The sequence below is a fragment of the Protopterus annectens genome, chromosome 3.part0 (genome assembly GCF_019279795.1).
Source record: "Protopterus annectens isolate FY-2018-M chromosome 3.part0, PAN1.0, whole genome shotgun sequence".
Classification (NCBI taxonomy): Eukaryota; Metazoa; Chordata; order Ceratodontiformes; family Protopteridae; genus Protopterus; species Protopterus annectens.
Window position 1 is genome coordinate 1,193,166,080 of NC_056731.1, and position 24,021 is coordinate 1,193,190,100.

The window sequence follows — 24,021 nt, forward strand, 5'->3', positions numbered from 1 at the left end:
CATTAATACACAAAAGAAGGCTTTCGTTCCTCTGGATGAGGTTACCTGGTTACTTTCCTAAACCTTAACTTCCAAAAGATGATATTTTTTCTTAACCCTGTTAATATTTTAATATAAACACCTTTATTCAGTTATCAATTATGACATAGGCAAACTTAACTTGCACGGATGCAATCGAACCATATTAACAAGTTCACATTTACAAATGTTATGCATTATACATGTATTGTTATGGGTCCCCTTCAGATGGTCGAACTTTTAAAAGCTTGACTTTCATATGGCTGAGACCATATGATCGAACAAAGTTCGAACAGTCTGAATGAGGATCTCCATAGAGTGTGGAACAGGAAGATTTCCCTTTACCCCAATGTAGTGCGATCTCCGAGTTGGTATATTTAAGTAGCAGGGGGTGTGGAGAGTACAGCCCCCCATGTGGGGGGGGGGTGCAGGAAGGCTTGCCCCCCTGCTAGCACTGTTTAGTTTTTTTTTGGTTTGTTTATTTTTTTTCACTTTTTCGAACATTCAAATATTCGATCATATGGTCTCTGCCTTATGAAAGTCGAACATTTGGATGTTCGATTATGTGTAGACCCATTGTTATATATCATATAATTAGTGCAACATTACATAATTTGTTCAGTTTCTTTCTCTCATACTTAATTCGTCCTCTAAAATATTTTTCTGCATGTCTTGTTCCCACAATTTCCATTTTTTAATGTAATTTACTCCTACCGTTTTCCAAAGATCTCGCTACCTGTTATTAATTTTCACTTGCTACATAGGCAGTCAACATATTGACATAATCCCAGCTGCAAGCATTTCACATCACAAACCATACTGATACAATTCTGATACAGTTCTAGTTACAAACATTCTATTTTACTTATAATCTACCCAGTCATTGTCAGTCAAGCATTACATAGCTCATTCAAGTCTTGCCTTCTTTTAAACCTCATTCCTCCCCTGTATGTATTGTTCCCACAATTTCCATTTTCTTATGTAATTTTATCCTACCCTTTTTTAAAGGTCCCAATTCCAGTTGTTTTCTCTCTCTTACTATATTCAATACTTCTAGTAAAGCTGGTATAGATTTTGAGTTCCGTTTGCTACTAATTGCTTTTTTTTTTGTAGTCACCATATTTAGACTCAGCAAGCCCTTACTTATGTGTAGGCAATTCAGTTCTGTATCATAGCTCAGAAAAATCATTTCCCTATTCACACCAATTTGCTCACCCAGTACCTCTGATAACATCTGCAGGGAATCTTTAAAGTCTGCTAACTAAATTACATTCCCAGAAAATGTGGCCAATTACCTCTTTCTTCCCACTCACACCTCCAGCATTTTTTGTCTACCTGAGAAAAAATTCTCTGGAGTCTGCTTGGGGTATAAAATATCTGTGTAAACGCTTCCAAGCAAAAATCCTAAATCTTATAGATTTTGTTGCATATTTGGGAGACATACATATATCCCCTATTATTTCTTTGTAAGTTGTTTATCCAGTCTCTTTCCAATCCTTTTTAACCTCCTCTGATTGATTCTTATAGTTGTCATGAGATATTTTATATGCTCTACTAATTATTCCTTTTTTTTTTAACAGCTGCTTCTGTTCTGGATTCTAAGAAAATCTCTACCAGTACTTGTCTTTTGTTTAGGACTCCAGTATTTTTTTCTCTTTGCTCGCACTCTGTCAGTCCTTCATAGAGAAGGCAATCTCTAACATGCAGTCCAAATACATTTTGTGTCTTCCCATGCTGTTACATCTCCCTCTCTAGTTTTTTGCTCCCAATAACTTGATTCCTTCGACAGTTTTCTCCAATAAATTCAAGTTCCCTCTTGTCTATTGTCTAAATCCCTAACTGCAGTCAACCCTATAGGCAGAATCTCCTTTCTCCATTCCTGTGTTGGTCAAGTTCTTAGAATACTTTAATTTAAGAATATAATATTCTGTATGGTTATCATTCTCCTTAAAGATCTGCATCCAAAATCCATCTGTCCTTGTTTCTTGAGCTTTTCCCCCTGTTTCATCATCATCCCTTTCCATTTTAAATTATAGGTTTCCTCTTGTGCTATGTATAGGAGCCTTAACTGTGTAGCTCTGAAATACCCCTTCAAATTGGGTAATCCCGGTCTGCCTTGTTATATTGGAAGAATCATCTTATCCTGACTCTTGCCTTTCTCCCCTCCCAGATAAAATTCTTCAGCTCTTTATTAATTGCTGTACACAACTCCTCCAGCTGATAAAATATGCCTGACCTGTGTATAAGACTAAAGTGACTAAAAACATTTTAAATGCTTATATAACAGAGATTCCATTTTCTCAGTTTTTGCTTTATCTTTTTAGTCTCTTCCCATATATCCTTAGCTGCCGTACTCCTGAATACTTCATTTTATCATGTTCCCATAAATATGGATTTTGTTGAACCAATTCATGTGCGAGTACATAATTTACAGCTATTGCCTTCTTTTTTCTTCTTTAATTTTGTATCCTGAAAAGATTTGAAACTGCCTCAAAATGTTCCAAAACACTGTAATGTCCTTTTCTGGTTTTGTCACGTATAAAATATCTGCAAATACAGCAAGCTTTTCTTGACTACCATACTAATTATATCCTTGAATTTCTGAGTCCCTTATTTTCTTTGCCAGTGGTTCTAAGTATAATGCAAATAACAAAGGGGGAAGAGGACACCCCTGCCTGGTTCCTCTGCTCAAGCAGAAATGATCAGAAAGGACCCCCACCCACTTTAATTGCAGTCTCCGATCCTTCCTATATCTTCCTAATCAACCTTATAATTTTATCAGGGAATGCAAATGTTCAATGTTCATCGTGTTACCCTGCTACAGTCATCACACTTGGGATATCCTGCCGTCAGGCGGTCCTGCAGTCGGCCCGAATTCCAAAGTCTTGGTCCGGCGTCTGTTGCTGTCGCTTCTTCCCTGACATCAGTGCGCCAGGGGTATATGAGACATCCAAAGCCATTTTCTTCAGTCTTTCTTGCCGCGGTGCCCGAAGCAAAAGCAGTTCGCAAGTGCCAGTCAGCCGACACCTGAGATTTTCGATTTGAATTTCAGTCCGAAGTCTTCAATAAAGCTAAGTACCCCATTGGGGAACATTTTCTTGCCTCTGTCCGATGTCAGAAAAAGTTAACAATTGCATTTCTTGTGGGAAGCAAATACCTCATAAGGACTTCCATTCCTATTGTATTCCTGGCCTAGGCCCAGACCACGACGTCGCAGGTTGTCGGTTTTGTGCTAGGTTTAATAAACGAACTATCAAACACCGTTTTGACTTCGCCCGACATTACTTTGGTAGGAAATTTAATTATATCATGCCGTCGGAGCAGCCGATGACCGGCATACATAAAAAACGCAAGGATAAGGACAGGCAGCCTAGGAACAAGCCGGACTCCGAGGCCTCTGCTGGGCCTGTCGCCAGTTCTCCGGTTTTCAGTGAGGTGCCTACGCAGCCCCTGACGACCGCAGAACTGGAACCCCAGATAGCTGCGGATTCCCAAGCAGAGCCTACTAAGGCCGATGCAATCATCTTCCGACACCGGAGCAGAAGTACACCCCGGTGCAGTGGAAACACCTTCAGTTGCAGAAGGTGTCTTCAGACCGACTACACTCACCATTAAATCTTATGCAAAGCTTAAAACTCCTTTAAAACCTAAGAAGACTGTACATCAGTCTACAGTTTAAGGCCCCATGCCTAAGAAACAGATGCTTAAGATGGCTGAAGATTTGATTACCCTAATCAGGGGTTCCCATCCCCCTCCTGATAAAAGACCAAGACAAGATGAGGATTATGCTTCCTCTGACCAGGTTTCAATTTCCTCAGACTCTTCTGAGGAACAGGATTACACCTTTCCACCTTATGAAGACTCTGCTGAAGACTCTATTCCCTCAGCATCTCCCCCTGAAGACTACTCCTTTGGGGCAACCTTACGTACCATGAGGGAACATTTCCACTGGGAAGGCCAGGACTACTCTGATTCTAAGAAAAGGCTCCGAGAGTTCCTTTTACTACCCCAGCACAGACTTCTTGCTATCCCTCCTGTTTTAGATATTGCGGATGATGTTTACTTGGAGTCTAGTTTAAATCCAGACTCTCTACCTCCTGCTCCAGCAAAACCTGACGGGTACTACAGAGTACCTGACTCACACAAATTCCTTTATAAAAGCCCTGTGGCTGACCCAGAAACAATTTCCCAGGGTCCTAAGGGAGCTAAAGCTTCTATGGCTAAAAATCCTGTGCTCTTTGAGAGGGATTCCAGAGCCCTAGATAGATGGGGAAAGAAAATATACACCTCAGCAACTCTGGCTATGAGGGCATTAAATTGTCAGTTTCACATGTTGAAATATCAGCGATTCCTAATGTCTCAGTTAAAACAAAAAATGAGCACACATTCTGAACAGTCTGAATTCAAGGAAATGCAGGATCTGTTGCATGCAGCTGAACAGGTGGGCAAACATACTTTACAATGTGGATTTGATTAATTGGAAGCTTCCTGTAGAGCAGCTGTTACTGGCTCTGTCATACGTAGACATGCTTGGTTAAAAGAACAAACCCTTCCTGATCATGTTAAAGCAAAATTATTGGATGCACCTTTACAGCAGGATGTATTATTTGGTGTCAAAGCAGAAGAGGTTTTAAAGAAATTGGAGGATAAGGCAAAGTCTATGCAAACGGTCAAGGATTTTTTGCAGGTACAACCCCCTTGTTTCAGCAGAAATTGGCCAACAAAAAACTGGTCCTTTCCAGCTTCTGATAGATCACAGAGGGGCAAATACAGACACCCAAGGGGCAGAGGTTAGTCTCAAGGCCCTTACAAACCTCGCCAATGGGGTTCTGCTACCCAGAAAGGAGGAGAAGACAGGCCCCAAGCTAGCAGAAGACAAACACTCAATCCTCAAACTACCAAGCAAATCCCTCCTGGCAGCTCCCTTGGGAGGAAAATTAGCATTTTTTTCAGACAACTGGCACATCATCACAAAAGACAAATGGGTTCTAAGCATTGTCTCTCAAGGATGCAGATTTCACTTGCATACTTTACCAAGGATAAAAGGAATGCCAAACCTGCCACCAAATCAATGGGCAGAGGCACAAAAACAAATTACAGCTCTCATGGACATGAGCCATTCAACAGGTACCTACACAGGAGCAAGGACAAGGATTTTACTCAAGACTCTTCCTAGTCCCAAGAAAGGACAAAGCATGGAGACCCATTCTGGATCTTTCAATTCTGAACACCTATCTGCAAGTACCAAAATTCAAGATGCTGACACTACAGCAGCTTCTTCCCATGCTGGGCAAGAATGCTTGGCTAGTAACGTTGGACCTCAAGGAGGCATACCTGCATGTCCCTATCAGACAAAATTGCAGAAGATACCTCCGCTTCATTGCAGGTTCAACGCATTATCAATTCTCTGCACTGCCCTTTGGCTTATCTACTGCGCCCAGGGTCTTCACAAAATGCCTGGCACCAGTAATTGCATACTACAGACAAAGAGGAATTCAGATATACCCATACCTGGACGACTGCCTTATTCAAGCAGAAAGCAAGGACATTCTTTTAAAGCATCTGGCATTTGTCAAACACCTTCTAAGTTGCCTAGGGTACACAGTAAACGAAAAGAAATCAAAACTAGTGCCCTCACAAAACATAATATTCCTGGGTGCCAGCTTGAATACAACGGCCCAGATGGCTTATCTCACGCCAGACAAGCAACAACAGCTGACTCAATATTTCAAAATAATGGCAACAAAGACCCAACTCCCTGCAAGAAAAATTCTGCAGGCCTTGGGATTCATGGCATCTTGCATACTACTAATACCATTTGCAAAACTGCATATGAGGAAATTACAATGGTACCTGAAAAGTGTATGGACTCGGCACAGCCACAGCTTGGAAACAATGATACCACTCATTCCCTGCCTTCAACAGGAGTTTCTATGGTGGGCACAGGAATGTCACCTCAACAAGGGTCAGCCTTTCACCTTGCCCACAGCCAGGCAAAATATGACAACAGATGCATCGGACTATGCCTGGGGAGAACACATGGCAGGACAGTGCATTCAGGGCAAATGGACTACAGACCAGAGGCATCTACATATCAATCAAAAGGAAATGCTAGCAGTACAGCATGCCCTAACAGCTTTCAAGGACCTTTTACACCCAGGACAACTAATAATAAAGACGGGACAATACCACAGTAATGTGGTACATAAACAAGCAAGGGCGCACACATTCCTGCCCTCTATGCAGGCAAGCAATGACCTTGTGGAACATTGCACTGTCTTACCAGGTTCAATTACAAGCACAATTCCTGCCAGAAAAGAAAAACACATTGGCAGATGACCTAAGCAGAAGCATCATGGATCCACACGAATGGAAACTAGATGCACAAGTATTTGCAATGATAGCACAAAAATGGGGACGCCCAGACATAGATCTGTTTGCAAGCCCCCACAACTACCAACTTCAAAACTTTTGCACAAGGACATTCCATCCACTAGCTTGGAAAGTGGACGCCCTCTCATTCAGTTGGAAAACATTAACAGTGTGTTCCTTCCCTCCACTGCCTCTTCTAGCATAGGTACTGCTGAAAGTCAGATTAGAAGGGCCACAAATGATACTCGTTGCACCGGACTGGCCACGCCAGCATTGGTATCCAACTTTAAGGAACATGGCCCAAAGCCCACCATGGATTTTGCCACAAATTCCTCACCTGCTCACCCAGCGAGACAATCAGATTCTACACAGCCAGCTCAAGACTTTAAACCTGGCTGCATGGCAAATTACCTAAACAACCAGCCAACACCTCTATCCAAAGCTGTTATGGATGTCATTCTGGAGGCCAGGAGGCCCAGCACCAGGAAAGCCTATTCAGACAAATGGAAAAGATTTTGCGCCCTAAAGGCCAAAATCCCCTTGATCCAAACATCCCTCCGATTCTACAATATTTAACTGAGATGTTGCACAAAGGACTTTCCTTTTCATCTATTAAGATCCAGGTCTCAGCAATTTCAGCTCATTACAACACGGATCCTCCTTTATTCTCACATCCACTCCTAAGACAGTACCTCAGAGGGGCTAAGAACATAAGACTGCCAAGGAGAGCACCATCACCTACTTGGGATCTCAACTTTGTTCTGGAAAAGCTTACACTGCCACCCTTTGAACCAGCTTTTACAGCTGATTTAAAATTTCTTTCATGGAAAACTGCCCTGCTACTAGCAATAACCTCAGCTAGAATAGTCTCAGAGCTACAGGCACTAATGGCAGTGGAACCTTTCCTCATTTTTCATCAAGACAGAGTCTCTCTACGAACTAACCCTTCCTTTATGCCAAAGGTGGTATCCAGTGTGGCCCTAAACCAAACCATTCATTTGCCCACCTTTTTCCCAAATCCCCAGAACTAAGGAGAAAGACTCCTGCACTCTTTGGACATTCACAGGCAATTACATTACTACTCGGATAAAACTAAGGCTTTCAGAAAAACTGACCAGCTCTTTGTAGCCCATGCTACAGGATCACAAGAAAAAGCTATCTCAAAACAGACCATTTCTAAATGGATAGGGCATTGCATACGTTTCTGCTACACACATCATGGGAAACCTGTACCTGCTAACATTAGGTCCCACTCCACCAGGGCTACAGCTACATCAGCAGCCTTTCTCAGGGGAGTGCCAACCAAAGATATTCTGGAAGCTGCAACTTGGAGTTCAGTGCACACCTTCACCAAACACTACCACTTACCTCTATATTCTAAGACTAGAGCTGATTTTGCCACTGCAGTTTTGCAGGGCCTACTAGCTTCTTCCAACCCTGTTTAACTCCACCTCCCATCCTTAGCTTTGGGATTCAACCCAAGTGTGATGACTGCAGCAGGGTAACACGATGAACATAGTACAGTTCTGTACCTACCATAAATGTAGATGTTCGAGTGTTCACCCTGCTGCAGTCCAGGTTACCCTCCCTCCATCCCCTCTGAACTAGCTGAACTTATCTCTACCACTCTATCCTATGCTACCTCTGTGGTGTATTTGCTTGTGCGTAAAGGTAGGGTTTTATTTTTATCTAGCTATATGTATACATATATATATTTTGCCTACCTATTGGGGGCACCTGACATCTGGGGCAAGAAAAACTGAAGAAAATGGCGTCGGATGCCTCTTGTATACCCCTGGCACACTGACATCAAGGAATAAGCGACAGCAACCGACGCCGGACCAAGACTTTGGAATTCGGGCTGACTGCAGGATAACCCAAGTGTGATGACTGCAGCAGGGTGAACACTCTAACATCTACATTTATGGTAGGTACAAAACTGTACTTTGTCCCTGCTTTTAAAGTTCTAGCTTACTCTGTCAAATGCTGTCTCTGCATCAAGACCCTCCAACAGCAGTGGTATTTTCTTACATTCTGCTTCCATCTGGATCATCGGTTTTCTGTTATCGTTGTCGAATGTTTGCCTCCACTCCACAAAACTACATTGATCCATATCTATCGATTTTTGGCATGACTTCTGCCATTCTTTTAGCCTTTATAGACTTAAACTCTTTATAAACATGGTTAAGTATTTAAATGGGCCTGTTAAAGCTGGATCTGATGGATCTTTACCCTGTTTAGGTATTACAGCTACCACTGCTTTCTTCTAGGATGTTGGTACTTCTCGTCCTCTTAAAATACCATTAAACAAAACCTACTAGAGTTTTATCATTTTCTCTGTTAGTTTCCAGTCTTCCTTAGGAATACCATCTCTTCTTGGGGACTTTCCTGTAGATTGGGTATACATCACCATCTTTATCTCATCTTCTATCCTGTTGGTAATTGAGCCTCAATATACCTCTAACCTTGGCATATTTAATTCTTCATAAACATTTCCATTTGTACCTTTTCTTGATTTCCATATTCCTCTGCTTTATACAGACTTGTAGAATTTCTGAAATATTTCTAATACCTCTACACGAGCTCGTTACCTTCCTTGTTGTAGCCTTCCTAACCTTGGTGACAGCCCTCCTTACTTTTGGTTGCCTGGGTTGTTGTGCTAAATTTTTTTGTGCTGTAGAATTATTCTCAAAAACAGTTACTTAACAATCTTAATAAACTCCTGTATATACAGAATAGAGAGAATCCCTTATTTTCTGTTTAGCATTCTGCAGTTGCTCCTCTGCTCGTTCTGTGAGATTCCCTCTATTCTGCAATACTTAATCTGTTAGTCCCTCTAAATTATTCTTGTTAATTCTTACCCATATCTCCTTTCTTTTATTTTTAAACTTCATTGTAATTTTATTCCACTCTAAAGGTATATTTTCAGAAGAAATTTCTATCTTCTGTAATAGCTCCTGAATGCTTTCCACTACCCATTCCTTAAGTCCTCCCTTTTCAATAGATAGGTGGGAAAGTGCCACTGTCTCATTTCTATCTCATTACCCTGTGTTTTTATTTTAGTTATTATTGGCCCATGATCTGAAATAGTGCATGTCAAGACCTTCAGTTAACTGCACGTTCCTGTGAAATGTAAATTCTGTCTAGCCTAGCCTAGTTTTTGTATCGTGAGGAATAATATGTAAATTCACTCCCAGCTTCTAGTACTGAGTTCACATCTTCCATGCCAAATTCTTCTTCTTTCGGCTTTTTCCCGGTTAGGGGTCGCCACAGCGGATCACCTGTCTGCTCATGATTGGCAGTGGAGTTTTACGGTGTCGAGTTGCTAGCCCGTCGCCCAACCTTCCACAGAAAAGGCACACACATGCACACACTCACACCTAGGGCCAATTTAGAGTGTCCACTCCACCTACAAGCATGTCTTTGGGATGTGGGAGGAAACCGGAGCACCCGGAGGAAACCCACGCGACCACAGGGAGGACATGCAGACTCCACACAGAAGGCACCCCAGCCAAGAATCGAACCGGAGAACCTCTTGCTGTGAGGCGGCAATGCTACCCACTGCACCACTGTGGCTGCCCCATCTTCCATGCCAAATATTTTCATAAATTTCTTCGAAAGTCTACCCTCCTTTGTCATATTTGTTGTTCTAGGCCCTCCAGACACATCTTCACTACTGCACATCAAAATCCAGTTCCCAACTATAATTAATATTCCCTACTGAAAACTGATTATTTCTCCCAGAATTTTCTAAAGCTTCCATTATAGCAGTTTTAGGTGAAGTATAAATACATGCCAGTGTAATCCTCCTTCCTTGCTGTGGTAGCCACTTAGTACTACAATTCTATCATTATTATCTTATTTATCCTTGTGCATTACTATTGGGGCTCCTCTTGCAATTTGTCCCAGGTATTCCACTGAATAACAATCCTGAAAACCTTTCTTTATCAAATTCACAGTGGCATAGCTATTTGTCCTTTGCAATTTTAATGTAGTTCACTACTTTCTTGTTTGTATTTATCTGTGAGACCGTTGACATTTAAGACCTTACAGAAAACACCATTGCATTAAAAAGTTATTATTCCCACCTATTATGTATAACAGCCTTTTTGTTAAATGTCTAATTCCAGCTTTTGTGTTGCATGCATACACTGTTTGGCAGGTTGAACTTTTATACAGTGGTTTCTTGTCATATTTCTTTGAGCCTATGTCGCATCTTACAAAACTTTTTCTTTTATTGAAAGCCCTTAAGCAAAAAAAAAAAAAAAAAAAAAAAAAAAAAAAAATACCCCCTCAAACTAAATAACTTAATACTAACACACAAAATTATGTACATCTTCAAATATTGAAGTTTTACCCTCCTAATAGGAACAGATGTTCTTAACCAACAGCCACACTCATCGACTTGAGTTAGCCTAAATGAAAGGTTATCCATGCTAAGATGCATGGTGTGCAGCCTGTGCTTCTACTAAATGCTGTCTGGTTTGTATTATCATTTTTAGCTCTCCCAGCTGGGAAAACACCTGAATGCTTTGAGAACATAATTTTCTACCCAATTTCCTTTTTTTACCATTTTCTTTTTACCAAATTGTAGTCAGTTTCTTTTTATCAGATTGACACGAGGACCAGATGTAGAGTTGCTACTAAGCATGCATTTATTTGCTAGAAAAAATCCTTCTAGTAATCAGTATTCTTTTTCATTAACTTGCTTTCTGTTAAAACTACTTTCTAGGTCAAGCTAAGGCCCTTAATCCGATTATTCTCCCATGCAAGCATAAGAAAACGCACATTAATTTTTCTTTTGTTATGCTGTTTTAACAAGACTTATTTACATTGCTGTGCCTACATTACTTGAAACTGAAAAAGGAGAGAGAGAAGGGAGGAAAAAAAAAAAGAAATGGGAGCTCCCCTTTGCAATAGTATCCCCATTACACTTAAAACCGAGAAAATACTTTATAGCATGCAAAGAAAATCATGTACTATATAAACATAGTGCTATTAAGAATTTTTTCGAACATTAATGACATGAAGTAAGGCATATACTTTAGAGCCCCCCCCCCCCCCGAAATCCGAGTCTAGAAAAATCCAATATTGATTTTCTTGTTCTGTCATATTTCACAAATATAATTATTGCTTGTTAATCCCACATTTGTCCGTTTCCACGTAACGTAATATGAGACAAAAATCTAGACATTCTGCGAAAATCTGTACAGTTGCGAGGTATATTTGTTTTCCTTTGTTACAGCAGTTTGCTCCCCCAACGTTTCTGACAAAAGTACTCTGTAGGGAATTTTTAAAATCTGCCAACTCATTGCATTCCTAAAAACACGTTACCAATTACTTCTGTTGACCATCACACCTCCAGCATTTGTTGACTTCCTGAGGGGGGAAATAAATCTTCAAAAGTCTGCTTGGAGTATACAAGTGTTTGCAAACACTTCCAAGCAAAAATACTAAGCCCTTTGGACTTCGATGCATACCTTGGAGGCATGCATATGTCCTCACATTGTTCCCTTGTATATTGCTTTTCTGTTGTCTTCCCAGCCTTTTCTAACCTCTTTTGACTGACTGACAATATTGGTTTTAAGTGTAATTTTGTCTGCCAACAAATTGTTACTAGAAAATGGACATCAAAATTTATTCCTAACATAAAGGAAATTCTGGATATTGTCAAGGAAATAAAAGAACTGGAGGTGGATGGACAGAACAAATTCCTTAGAAATAAAGAAGTTGTAGGAATAGCTGATGCAGAATAGATTGAGGAATGAAGTTTAAAGGAAGACAAGAAATGAGCAACTTGTATAATAAATGACAATTATTAAAAAGAAAAATCTGAATGACAGTAACTATGGAAATTATGCTTTGCCTTTTTTGTTTGATGCAATCCCATGATAGATTCAATTGTAATGATTTTAAGGATATTACAAAGGATGCAAAGTTTGCAGTGTGAAAAAATAAATTGAGTTAGCACTTCCTCTTGTTCTGTCTATAACTAGCTAAATCAATGATCTGTGATCCCAGTTATTCTCAGTACAGGTGCAATATATAATTAACCATGAGATGGGTTAGGCCAATCTATAACCAAATGGGAGAGGTTATTTCAAGCACAAAAAGGGGGTATTGGCTAGGCTTAAAATAGCCCGTAAGGGCAGCTAGCGTAGTATATACCTATGAATAAAATAACATTTCTTTCAAAAACATCTAGAGCTCCACAATCCAGCCTAGATTCTAGAAAGCATAGTACCTGTCTACATTGTTACCTGATAAGGAGTCAAAGGCATTAGACAGGGTGGAATCGAGGGTGTTTGCTTTTGCTGTGCTGGGACTGAAATCCCTCAATTGTCTCTCCTGCCAATATTTTGGTCCTCCTCAGTGGACCTTGCATTAGAAAAATCTTACTGCCATTCCAGGTTGTAATAACAAAACCCTGATCAAGACCCTAATTGCTTCTGCATTCTTTGCTTGTTGATCCCTGTAACTTTGAATTGATGGCATTATGGCTTGGGTATATGATTGTGTAGGGTTGCTTGGCTCAGGTTCTCCTTGTAAGGATGAGGTTATACAGGCCACCCTGGTTACATTCTTCCTGGGTTTGTTCCTTTTTGGGCAGCCTTTGTAGACTTTGGTTAAGAATCGGTAAAGAAGGAAACAGGCCATTGTACAAAAGGCTTCTTTGACTGTCTTGATTCCCCTTAGACCCAGAGAAGAAAGAGAAGAAAACCCCTACAGACTAAGAATGCCTGTCCTTCAGGAGCATTGGGAACTGCTGTGTCCTCCTCTTCCTTTGCCTTTCAGCGCTCTCTCAGGAGAGCAATATTAGTAGTTTTACCCCAATTGTGGTCCAGGACTTCCCATGTATTACCGGTTTTGAGTCTGCTTCACACTAAAGATCTGCTACAAAATGCAAATAGGATATGAACATGTTCACTGGTAGCTGATAACGTCTCTGACTTGGTTGTATCTGTTGTTGCTGACCCTAGAAATTTCCATAGACTGGTAGAAGCCCTTGTTGAGTCCATCATTGAGGATTACCTTCATCAGAGAAGTGTGACGCTTTTCATTGTTGGCTATTTCTGCTCACAGAGAGGGCTGAAGAGGTCATGTTTTTGACAACTTGGATGAGGAGACAGGAGAAAACAAGCTTTGATACCACTATACCATTTGAGTTTTATGCCAGTTAAGTCTTTTTGGTGTTTTTTGCAGATCTGAAGATGTACGTGTTGCCCTAGACTGTGATGTGGCTGTGGCTTCAAATTCACTGGGGACCTTATCTGTAGACAGACTTTGGAGTTATAGACAATGCCCATCTCATTGTGAGGTTTTCTTTCAGACGTATTAATATATCTTAGTTTCTGATGATGAATGTTTCATTCGTGGGTCAAAGAGCCCACGTAAATTCTTCCACAGTTCAGTCATAGTTGACACTTTTTAGGAGAAGGGCATCTTTATAAACAGACTCGTTCCTTTAAGCAGTACTTCTTCCCCTTAAGGCTATGGAGGAGTAACTAAGGTAGAAGCATCCCTCCTACTGTCCAGCAACCAGTCTATTAACTAAACAGGTAGGTTAGCGTGCACTCATACTGTTAATGAATTACTTTGGATAGCAAAGCTACTGTAGATGGGAAGCATCTCCTTTTCAGTTTTTCATAGTCTGTGAGTTGTGATCATGCTATTGGATTGTGAGCCACTCTTCCCAGCCATATTTTGAAGCTGAAGAGTTGACTTTTATTTTGAGTCTTTTGAAGAAGTGATGCAGTCCAGAGATTGGCACTCACACCACAGGAGATAGCAGTCTTCCCGTCTCTCCAGTCTAGTTGGGCAGGGGGTGGAAGAGTTGACAGTAGTAATGTTGTCTTTAATGGTTTGAGATTCTTGCATGGATTCCCTCTGATTTTGCACCTGGCCACAAAATTTGGTGACTGCCTCAGTTTGTCTTCACTGTTTATTGGCTGTGAAATGGGTGGTTTCAAGCTGATGGTGCCTTAACCATATAAGATTCTGGAGTCAAGCCAAGGACCCCCCCCTCCCCCATTATGCAGCAAAATCCAACTCCACTTCATGGTGTTGCCCCTGATTTGCTTCCATTGGACCTCCTAGTGATTGTTTCAGAAATGATTGAGGCCATCAGAAAGCATTCCACTATTTAGACTGAATTCGTTTGTGGGGGAGAGAGAGCCCTCTTGAATGGTGAGATGTTATGCCACCTCATTTGATTAGACTGTAGGTTTTTTACACTATTGTATGATTTTAGGTCTCAGTTATTTCACAGTTAATATACACATCTATTAAGTTTCAGCTCATTGTGACCTTGTGAAAATTCAGGACTGTGGCTCACAACCTGCAAATAATGTATTTAACTTTAAATGGGTCCTGCATTTTTTGGTACTCTTCCAAAGAAACTTTTGACTCCTTGGAATTTGAATTTCATGATAAACAGGTTTGCCTTTTCCTTCTTCAAGTCAACAAGTTCAGTGATTTAGCAGCATTTCATTTTTAGAAAATGCTTTTTCTTGGGGGTGGGGGGGAGCTTTTGCATTTTGCAAGTGTGGTATTAAAAGTATCAAGTACACATTTTTAGGAAATCAAATTGATGTTTAATAAGGATTGTTTGTCCCTGAAGGACTGTGTGACATTTTCTCAATAGTGTTGCATTTTTTTCCTTAAGAACTCTGCTCCTGTCCTTTATTTCTTTTCTTGATGGCAAAAAATGAAGCTCATGGATTCAGGAAGGTGGAGCACCTGTTTTTTTTTCTCTCTCTCGCTTAACAAAGGGAGACAGGGCTTTGCATTTGCTAACTGAACTTCTTCCAAAAATGATTTTGCTATCTGGCAGCTCTGTCCATTTGTTAAAAGTAACTTCATTGGGTATATCGCTGCTTCCATTGCTGGCTTTTAAAGTGTTTTGTGGGCATGTATTGGGACAGTTGGTCAGTAGGTTCCGACCTGCACCAAAAATTGATCCTTGGACCATGACTCCAGGAGTCATGAATCCTCTGGCACTTGAGTGTTAAGAGTCATTCAGCCTTATAAGTTTTCACAGTTCATTCACTGACTGTGATTTTTTTTTTTTATCCTGTTTTGGATTCTTCCAGTTGCACTGTCCTGCGACTCCTGATATCGGAAAAAACAGAAATGCATATTCTTATTTGTGAGGATGGGTTCATTACTGGGTTCGTATTTACCCTCTTTGCCATTTGTTTGGGCTTTGGTCTCTGGCTTCTTCTGCAGTTCCCTGTAGATTGTTGGGGGGGGGGGTTGTTGTTTTTTTTGTTTTGTTTTACACTTTTTTTTCTGCTTCTGGAAATATGCACTGAATGCATGGAGTCAGATTGTCAGAAGACCAGGGGCTAGGCGTACTCCCCTAATAGGGTAAGTGAAGTCTCAAAGTACTAGAAACATGCACCTTAATTGCAGGAGCTGAAGAGAAAAATGGTTGAGACCAGGATAGCTTAAGAAGATATTCCAGTCTGTTTGCTGAGGAAGATTCCATTATGTATCAGCTGTTACAGTGAGTACTTCTGTTCTAATCCCCTCCCACAAAAAAAAAAAAAAAATCTGTTGATTGCTGCTGTTGTGTAAATACAGTTTTGTTGACCGCATTTGTTTGAAACTTACAAGGGCATTGGTATTTCATCATTTTTACCAGAGAGAACTGTATGGAACTGTGAAAACTGCATCAATCTTTTTTGAAAAATATGATTGTAATGAATAAAAAAGTAAGATGTTTTACAGAATGTTTATTTTATTACAGCACATTAGGGAGAATAATTAAGATAACCCAAGAGGTGATAGACTATAGAGACTGCATCAAGAGAAAATGGGGTGACAGTGTGCATCTGGAATTACCTCATAATGGTGAGTTACTTTTTCTGCTTCTTGTCCTAATGTTAAATGTTTTCCATTATTAGAGATTTACCGAGTTCAACCCAGTGCTGCGTGAATTCATTTATTTGCTCATTATGTAAGAATTAAGGGTAACTCAAGAAAACAGATAAAAATTTGCTTATGTATGTGCAGATTTTTTAGCTGTAAAAAAATTTGCAGGGGTCAGAATTATGGTGGAAATACTGCTCCTGACTTCATTTGGGGCCAAACATTAAAGCCAGGAGGGAATAAGGCCAAAAACATGACTCCCATCCATGTATTTCAACGAAATCATTTCATGCATTGATTTTGTTTTTAGAAGTTTTAGCTTGGTCATTTTTTAATTCTACACCTATGGGGTTAGACTGTTGTCTTAATCTCTGAATATTAAAATTAGGCACATATATGTCTAGTGATTTCTTGTAGCTTGGTAACCGTGAAAGGAGGGAAAGCACTTTGTTTTATTAGCATTTATTTTTACTTTAAAAGTTCTTGTATTATGTCTCTTGGTGAAGAAAATGTCATTTTTTCCCCCAATTGGCTTTGCATGAAGCAGTGCAAATAGGTATAGGTGTGAGGCTTGAATTTTATGACTAAAATTTTCTAGTAATAAATGAGCCAGCTCAGAGTTTTGCAGTGACTGATGTTTTAGCAACAAATTATACAGAGTTCACCTCTGTTTGGAGAATACTGTCTTTGTGAGAGTTTGAAAGCATAATTCCTGGGCTGGAGTAAGTATATTAATTAGTTCTGATGCAAACTTAAATTGGCAAATTTAGTGGTTTACTATATTTTACAATATTATCATTGAACTACTTTGTAATGGGACCAAGTTATTCTAGACTGTTGTCAGAATGTATTATGTTGTGACTTTGTATGGTGTTATCCAGGTGTTGTGGTTTAGTTTGGATGCAATTGCCTTATTGTAAAGAAGTATGGAGCTGTTTTAATTCATTTGTTCAAATGTTCTCATCTTCGAGAAATTACTGATTCTTAGCAGGAAGCTTACAACCTCTTGGGTAATGTAGTTTGTACAGGTATTATATTTTTCTCAAATCACATATAGAAAGGAGAGTCAGGTCAGTGAGAATTAAAAGATATTAGGTAAAAATCCACATGAAAAAATGTCCTATTTTAAAAAGTGGAAATGTATGGAAAATCCAAGCCTAATTTTGAGGGCACATAGATTTAGACAGATTAAAGTTTTATGTTTGTCTAGTACAAGACAGGATTTTTGCTAGGTCTGAAATTTAACAGTTCACAGATTGCAAAATTTGATTTATCTCTGCTGGTTGTTAATGCTAGGAGTATTATTGATATTGTTTATTGGAAATGTTGCTTTGTTCACACAAGATTTATGTTATTGTTTGTGTAACATTGTTAAAGAATGACTACTGGAAGCCAGTTCTGTCAGGGTATAAATATTTTTGGTGCAACAGACATTGAAACAAAAAAAATCAGGTGGAGATATGATAGGATTATAGATCGAGACCTGTGATTATTGCATGTTTGATAATGCCAGTTTTGTAGATTGTGTAACTGTGACGATAAATATAGCCCTGGAACAGATTATAAGTTTCGGAATGAGTAGACCACCAAAGTTAAGTGCTGACAACTTGCATAAATTCTTATATCTCTTGCATGAAAAATAAGAAGGGAAAATAATAGTAGATGAGGATGTAAATTTATCAGAAACCGATGGGAATAATGATTCTACAACATTGCAAAGGAAATTATTTACAATGTATGTTCAGAACTGGCAATTGTACATTAAAACAAACCTACCAGGGAACGCAACATACTGGGTATTTGTGTTCCTAAGTAGATGATTTTTTACTTCATATTAATTTTTTTTCACCTTTGATGTGTAATGATCATGGGGTTATAAATATTGACCTGTTGCCAAACTGACAATGCATCGAAGATTAATAACACTATATGGAAGCAAAATGGTCACAGTGTACTAATGCATTGAGTTATGCATTCACTGGAAGGACTGCAAAATGAGTCTGACAAGTTTTGAAAGGGAAATTGAATACAAAAAATGTTTTAACATCTGGATCTAGGCACAAAAGGTTAAGAAGATATATTTGCATAAAAACAATATACTTAACACGAGAGTATATTGGGTACAAGATTGCACTTGAAATAAACTGGATAGACAAATTAAATGGTGTAAGACATGATCAGGAAATGTTTTGATTGAGTATATAAAGATGTTGAAAGTAATATAAAACCATTTTATAGATATGTAAGAATTGTTATGCATAAATGAACACAACTGAGAAGGAAAAAGTGCTTGGGAACAGTACCAAAATCATCACAAAGCAAAGCACTTGCAGAACCAGCAAACAAAACGCCTCTTCAGTTCAGTGAACCAAAAAGATTTATTTAACGCCACAAAACAATAACTTGCGTTTTCATCCTTAGACTTCATCAGAATGAATAGTTAACCAAGCTAGTAATCTCCTTAAATAACCCTCCCTTCCCATTGACAAAACAGTTAACCAATTAAAACATTTAGTATAATTTAATGTAGTGCATTCAAAGTGCAACTGTAAAAATGCAACTATAAAAACTCCTAAAACAAATAATTACTTGTTTCAGTAACAGATTTTTTTTAAAAAGCAGTTTTTAAAAAACACTGAATCACATGATTAATATGTAAATACATAAAGTGCAGGCCATCAAATGTAATATAATAGAAATAAGTAAAAAAAAAGATGTTACACCAAAGTTTTAAATTGTGTTGAAACCAAAACCACTGTGTTAAACTAGTAAAACACTGCCATCTACTGGTCAAGAAATAATGCTAAATGAAAGCATTATAGTTTAGCAGATCTAAGTTTAATCACAGGGGCTAAAATATAGTCATTCAAGCCTGGTTCGCTGTTGGCCTTCAAGCTCAACTGCCAAAATAATTCCCTGTACTCTATCATTGTCTCCCAGGGACCACCTCGAGGGTCCTGTTCTATTTTTTCTATGACATAAAAAACAAAAACTGCATCCTTATAAACTGTGGTATGTTTAAATAGTGCATTTTGTATCTTGCTTACTAATGTCATAGAGATGATGATCAGGAAATTTTTTGATTGAGTATATTAAGATGTTGAAAGTAATATAAAACCATTTTATAGAGATGTAAGAATTGTTATGCATAACGATATGCAAATTGATTATCTTGATATAGATTCTAAAAACTCAACAAAACAGATTTTAGATGCAGTAAACTCTGTTAACCGGCACCCTTGGGGATTGATAGATGCTGGATAACTGTAGTTTCTGGTTGCTTGAGAGTCATTATTAATACTAGGCCTATATAATATACTGTACCCTATACTATCTGTTTGGTTTGACTTGTTCTTAGGTTGGGCAGAGGGGAAATTTATTCCTATAACTATGCGTACTGAACCCAATACCAAGTGGAAGGATATGGAATTGGTAGTAATGACCTGACAACAATTCAGCACAGACTATCAGTATCATTATAACTGATAGTGACTAGGCCATTTAAGTATGGGGGAGATTCCTCAACACTGGTGATATGTACTTGTTAAACCCATCTTTAAAAGAAGGTTGACTAGGAAAAGCACATTCGTATGGAACCATAAGTTTACTTTCTTATGATGGAAATACTATGAAAAGGGTTGTTTTGGATAAAATTGTCAGAACTGGGAAGGATGGGACTTTATACCATCTGCCAGCATTCATATTTTGAAAATAGATTTGTAATCACCTGTAACAGGATGATGACCTTCATTTCACAGTTGCAGTATTCATTACAATAAGGATCCTCTGCCAAGGGCAGTCTGACTTCCAGCCAGTATACCAAAGCCTTTAGGTTGCTTTAAGGTACTCCGTACTTCACACACATGCTCTTTGCATAGAGAAGGGCATAAAGGTGACATCCAAACATGCCATCCTTGGGACTTCTTTGCCACCAGTTTGAAGATCTTTTGATCATCAAGCTGTACGCCCATTCCATTGCTAGTTCACCAAGCTGTTACAGGTAAAGTGCCTCATTGGTGTTTTTGTTGTTTTATCTTTTTTTTTTTTTTTGCTGTATTGTTGCTTGTGGGTTTCATGCCATCCAAGAAGGGCAAATGCCAGTGTGGGAGATGGATTCCCCATAAAGACCATCAGGAAGTGTCTGTTTTGCTTTGGCTCTTCGCATGACCATGCATCCTGTTCTGTCCATCAGGCCTTTATTTTCAAAGCCCTTCATAGTAGGCTTTCTTTGGTGCTTTATTTTGAGAATCAACATATTAAGCTTCTTGCTAAAGACTTGATGAAGGAAACTTTCTGCTATGAGAGACAGCCGTCTGGGAAGAAGGCAGCCAAGAAATGTAGGCTGGAATCTTCTGCTGTTCAGCCTCCACCGGGTGTCCCTTCCAAGGCAAGTGATATTTTCGAAGTTTGCCTGGCTTTATCCTTGGATTCTTCTGCTGTGAACGATTTGGAGGCCAGCCGGGGATTTGACCTTAGGCACTTCGAGATATTGCAGACTTCTGCTTCGGACATACAGGGGGATCGTCTCCTGATTATTTACAAGGGGCCTAGGGCTGTTCGCCAAATTTTAGTCAAAGTAGTAGTCCCTATTATTGAATACTGTCCAGGGTCAGAGCCTTCATATTTTTTAACGCGGACGTCCCCTTAAAGAAAAAAACTGAAGACTAAACATATTTCCCCAGCTCCCAAGGATCCACAGAGTGAATGACAGTCCTTCACTCAGGGATTGTTTAGTGCTTTTATGGCTTTAAAACCTCCTCAGGGAGTTTCTGTTCTAGACCCCCAGTCCTCTAACCCCTTAACAGACACAGAGAACAGGATTCCACTGAGGAAGAGGCAGATTCAGATGAGGAATCCTCCCAGATTCCCCTCTCCTTTGGACTGTGGATCAGAGGAAGGGGGAGCTACCAGTTATGATACTCCCTTTAAAGAGATTTATTTTGGGGACAATGTCTCTAGTATGATGGAGTTCTTTAAATGGGATTATTCTCAAGTTTCTGAGGTACAAAAAAGGTATGAGCTACTACAGATGCATTCCAGACTTTCTGCTGTCCCTCCTGTTTTGGCTGCTTTGTTGAATGCCTTTTCTGATGCCTCTAAGGCTCAAGATTCTCTGCCCCCTGCCCCCAAAAAACGTGATAGGTTCAATAAGGGTGCCTGAGGACTGTGGGTATTTGTACAAGTGTCCTTCCGCTGACCCTTTGGTGGTGTCAGTAGCTTCTTTTAAACCATCTCAGCTGCTTCCTTCTTAAGTTACTGCTGTCTGATAATGATAGCAGAGCTATGGAAATGCAAGGCAAGAAGGTCTATACCTCTGCTACCTTGGCTTTTGGGGCTGTTGATTATCAGACCCATATGTCCAGGTACTTGTTGTCTCTGCTTTCAGAGGCGTGTCAGGTGATTTCTCATCTTACAGACTCTGAAGGTAAGACTTCTGCCCTTTCACTTTTAGGGACTTCCTTTCAGATAGTTAATTTTCCCAAAAATAAAGATGCAGGTGCCACAGAAATGACTCAACCAACGCTTTAAATGTGACACTGACCCAGTTTATTTAGCGCTTTCATCACAGTCTTCTTCACTTCTGTGGCACCTGCATCCTTATTTTTTTGGATAGTTCATGTTTCAATGAAGTGTAGTTATGATGCAGCTGATGCTTCTTCTAGGGTTGCTGCTTTTGGTTCAGTGATAAAGGGGTATTCTTGGCTTTAGCTACAGCCTTTGCCTGATGATATTAAGGCTAAATTGATGGTCTCTCTAAACATTTGGTTGACAAAGATGCTGCTGATTGAACTCACTTCAGGATAAGGTCATGGCTTTACAGGAACTTGAATGTTTGTTTCTCTCCTGTGCCTAAATTTCAGAGAAACTACCTCAGTAAGCCAGCCTTTATTCACAGCCAGTCTTGCCATCTTTCTAAGGGTAAAAAGGGTGGCAACTGAACCCCTCCTGTGAAGGCTACTCAGACTTCTGTGTCTCAGCAGTCTCCTTTTCCTGATAAACCAAGTGCTGACTATCCTTTTCTTCCCAGACACTTTCCTGTTTCTTTCACCTATCTCTCTCTTCCTGTTTGGATAAAGATTACTCATGATTCCTGGGTTCTTTCCATTTTCTGTCAGGGGTATTTCATGGTTTGGAAATTTCTTCCCCCTTTCATGGGAATTCCTCAGACCCCTCAGGAACAGCTTCCCAGGAGTGGTTTGAGACCTTTTGTATCCAGGTACTTATTCAAGAGGTACTCATGTCCCAAAGGGGGAGGGAGTTTTACTCCAAGATGTTTTTAGGACCCAGAAAAGAGGGTACCTGGAGACCAATTATAGACCTCTTTTATCTAAACACTTTTCTGATGCCCGCTTTTCGAATGTTGTCCCTTCAGACTTTCTTTCCTCTCTTGCTTAATCGGGCTTATCTGGTGTCTCTGGATCTCAAATATGCTTATCTCCTTATCCCTATTCATCCCCTTTTCAAGAAGTTTTTACATTTCTCTGTTGATCCTTGTGTTTTCAATTCTCTGATTTGCCCTTTGGCATTTCTACTGCCCCAAGGGTAGTCATCAAATGCCTTGCTTCTGTGATTGCTTTTTGCAAGCTTCAAGGGGATCCAAGTCTTTCCTTACTTGGACGACCTCCTGTTTCAGGCATCCACTCCAGAGATCTTGTTGCAAAATCTTCAGTTTGTCATCTCCCTTCTGCAAAGCCTGGTGTTCACAATAAATGTCAAAAAGCCTTTTCTGACTCTTTCTCAAGACCATGTTTTTCTGGGGTGCAGGATCAAAACTGTACCTATGCTGGTATCCCTGCTCTCCTCCCAAGGCCTTAACACTCATTTAATTTTTTTCAAACTCTTCTTTCTCTGGCTTCTGTGACAGCCAGGGAATTTCTGAGAGCGTTTGGGTTTATGATCGCCACCATTCCTGTGCTCTTTCTGGCCAAACTCCATATGGGAAAGTTTTAGTGGTTTCTGAAGTCAGTTTAGCTTCAACATGCGCATCCCCACAAATTTGTAATTCCTCTTTACCTTGTCTTAAGAAGGAGCTTTAGTGGTGGCTACAGCAGTTGTCTCTAAATCCAGGATTCCCTTTTCATCCCCCCTCTTTCCTCTCGAGCTGTTCACGGACATTTCAGAGATGGGGTGAAGAGCAGCATTTGGCTTCCTAAATGTGTAGGGTGTTTGGTCGCCTCTTTAACAGAGCACATCCATGTCAGAGATGACATCTCTTCTGCTGGCTGTTCAGGCTTTTCATCCTCTCTTCTCCCTGGGACCTCTCAAGGTATTTACAGACAATACCACAGTGATATATGTAAACAAACGGGGGCAACAAGATTTTATCATCTTTGCCAGTTGGCACTGTTGGTGTGGGAATTTGATATCCAGTGTCAAGTGACTCTTGAGGAAGTTTGCATTCCCTCAGGTCAAAATGTTATGGCAGACACTCTGAGCATATCCTTAACCCAATCCCATGAATGGATGCTTCACAAGGATGTGTTTCTGTACATTGTCCACCAGTGGGGTACTCCTCACATAGATCTGTTTGCCTCCCCTCTGAACAGACAACTTCCTCTTTTTTGTGCCGGAGTCCCAGGTCCTCTGGTTTGGAAGGTGGATTCCCTGTCTTTTTCTTGGAAGGGTATGTTTCTTTACACTTTCCCTGCCCTTGCCCTTATTCCAAAACTCCTGTTCAGAATTCAGCAGGATGCTCCCAAATTCTTGTTGGTGACCCCCTTTTGGCAGAGACCGCATTGGTTTCCTCCTCTTCATTTA

General features: G+C 39.9%; 1 protein-coding gene across 1 annotated transcript in view; it reads left to right on the forward strand.

The window, feature by feature from the left end:
- The window catches only part of TENT4A (terminal nucleotidyltransferase 4A), a 1,710,012-nt gene that overhangs the window by 1,072,612 nt on the left and 613,379 nt on the right, over positions 1 to 24,021 (forward strand). The window contains exon 11 of the mRNA XM_044065408.1: positions 16,142 to 16,245. Within this exon, the coding sequence (XP_043921343.1) occupies positions 16,142 to 16,245 (104 nt within the window). The remainder of the gene's footprint in view (positions 1 to 16,141; positions 16,246 to 24,021) is intronic.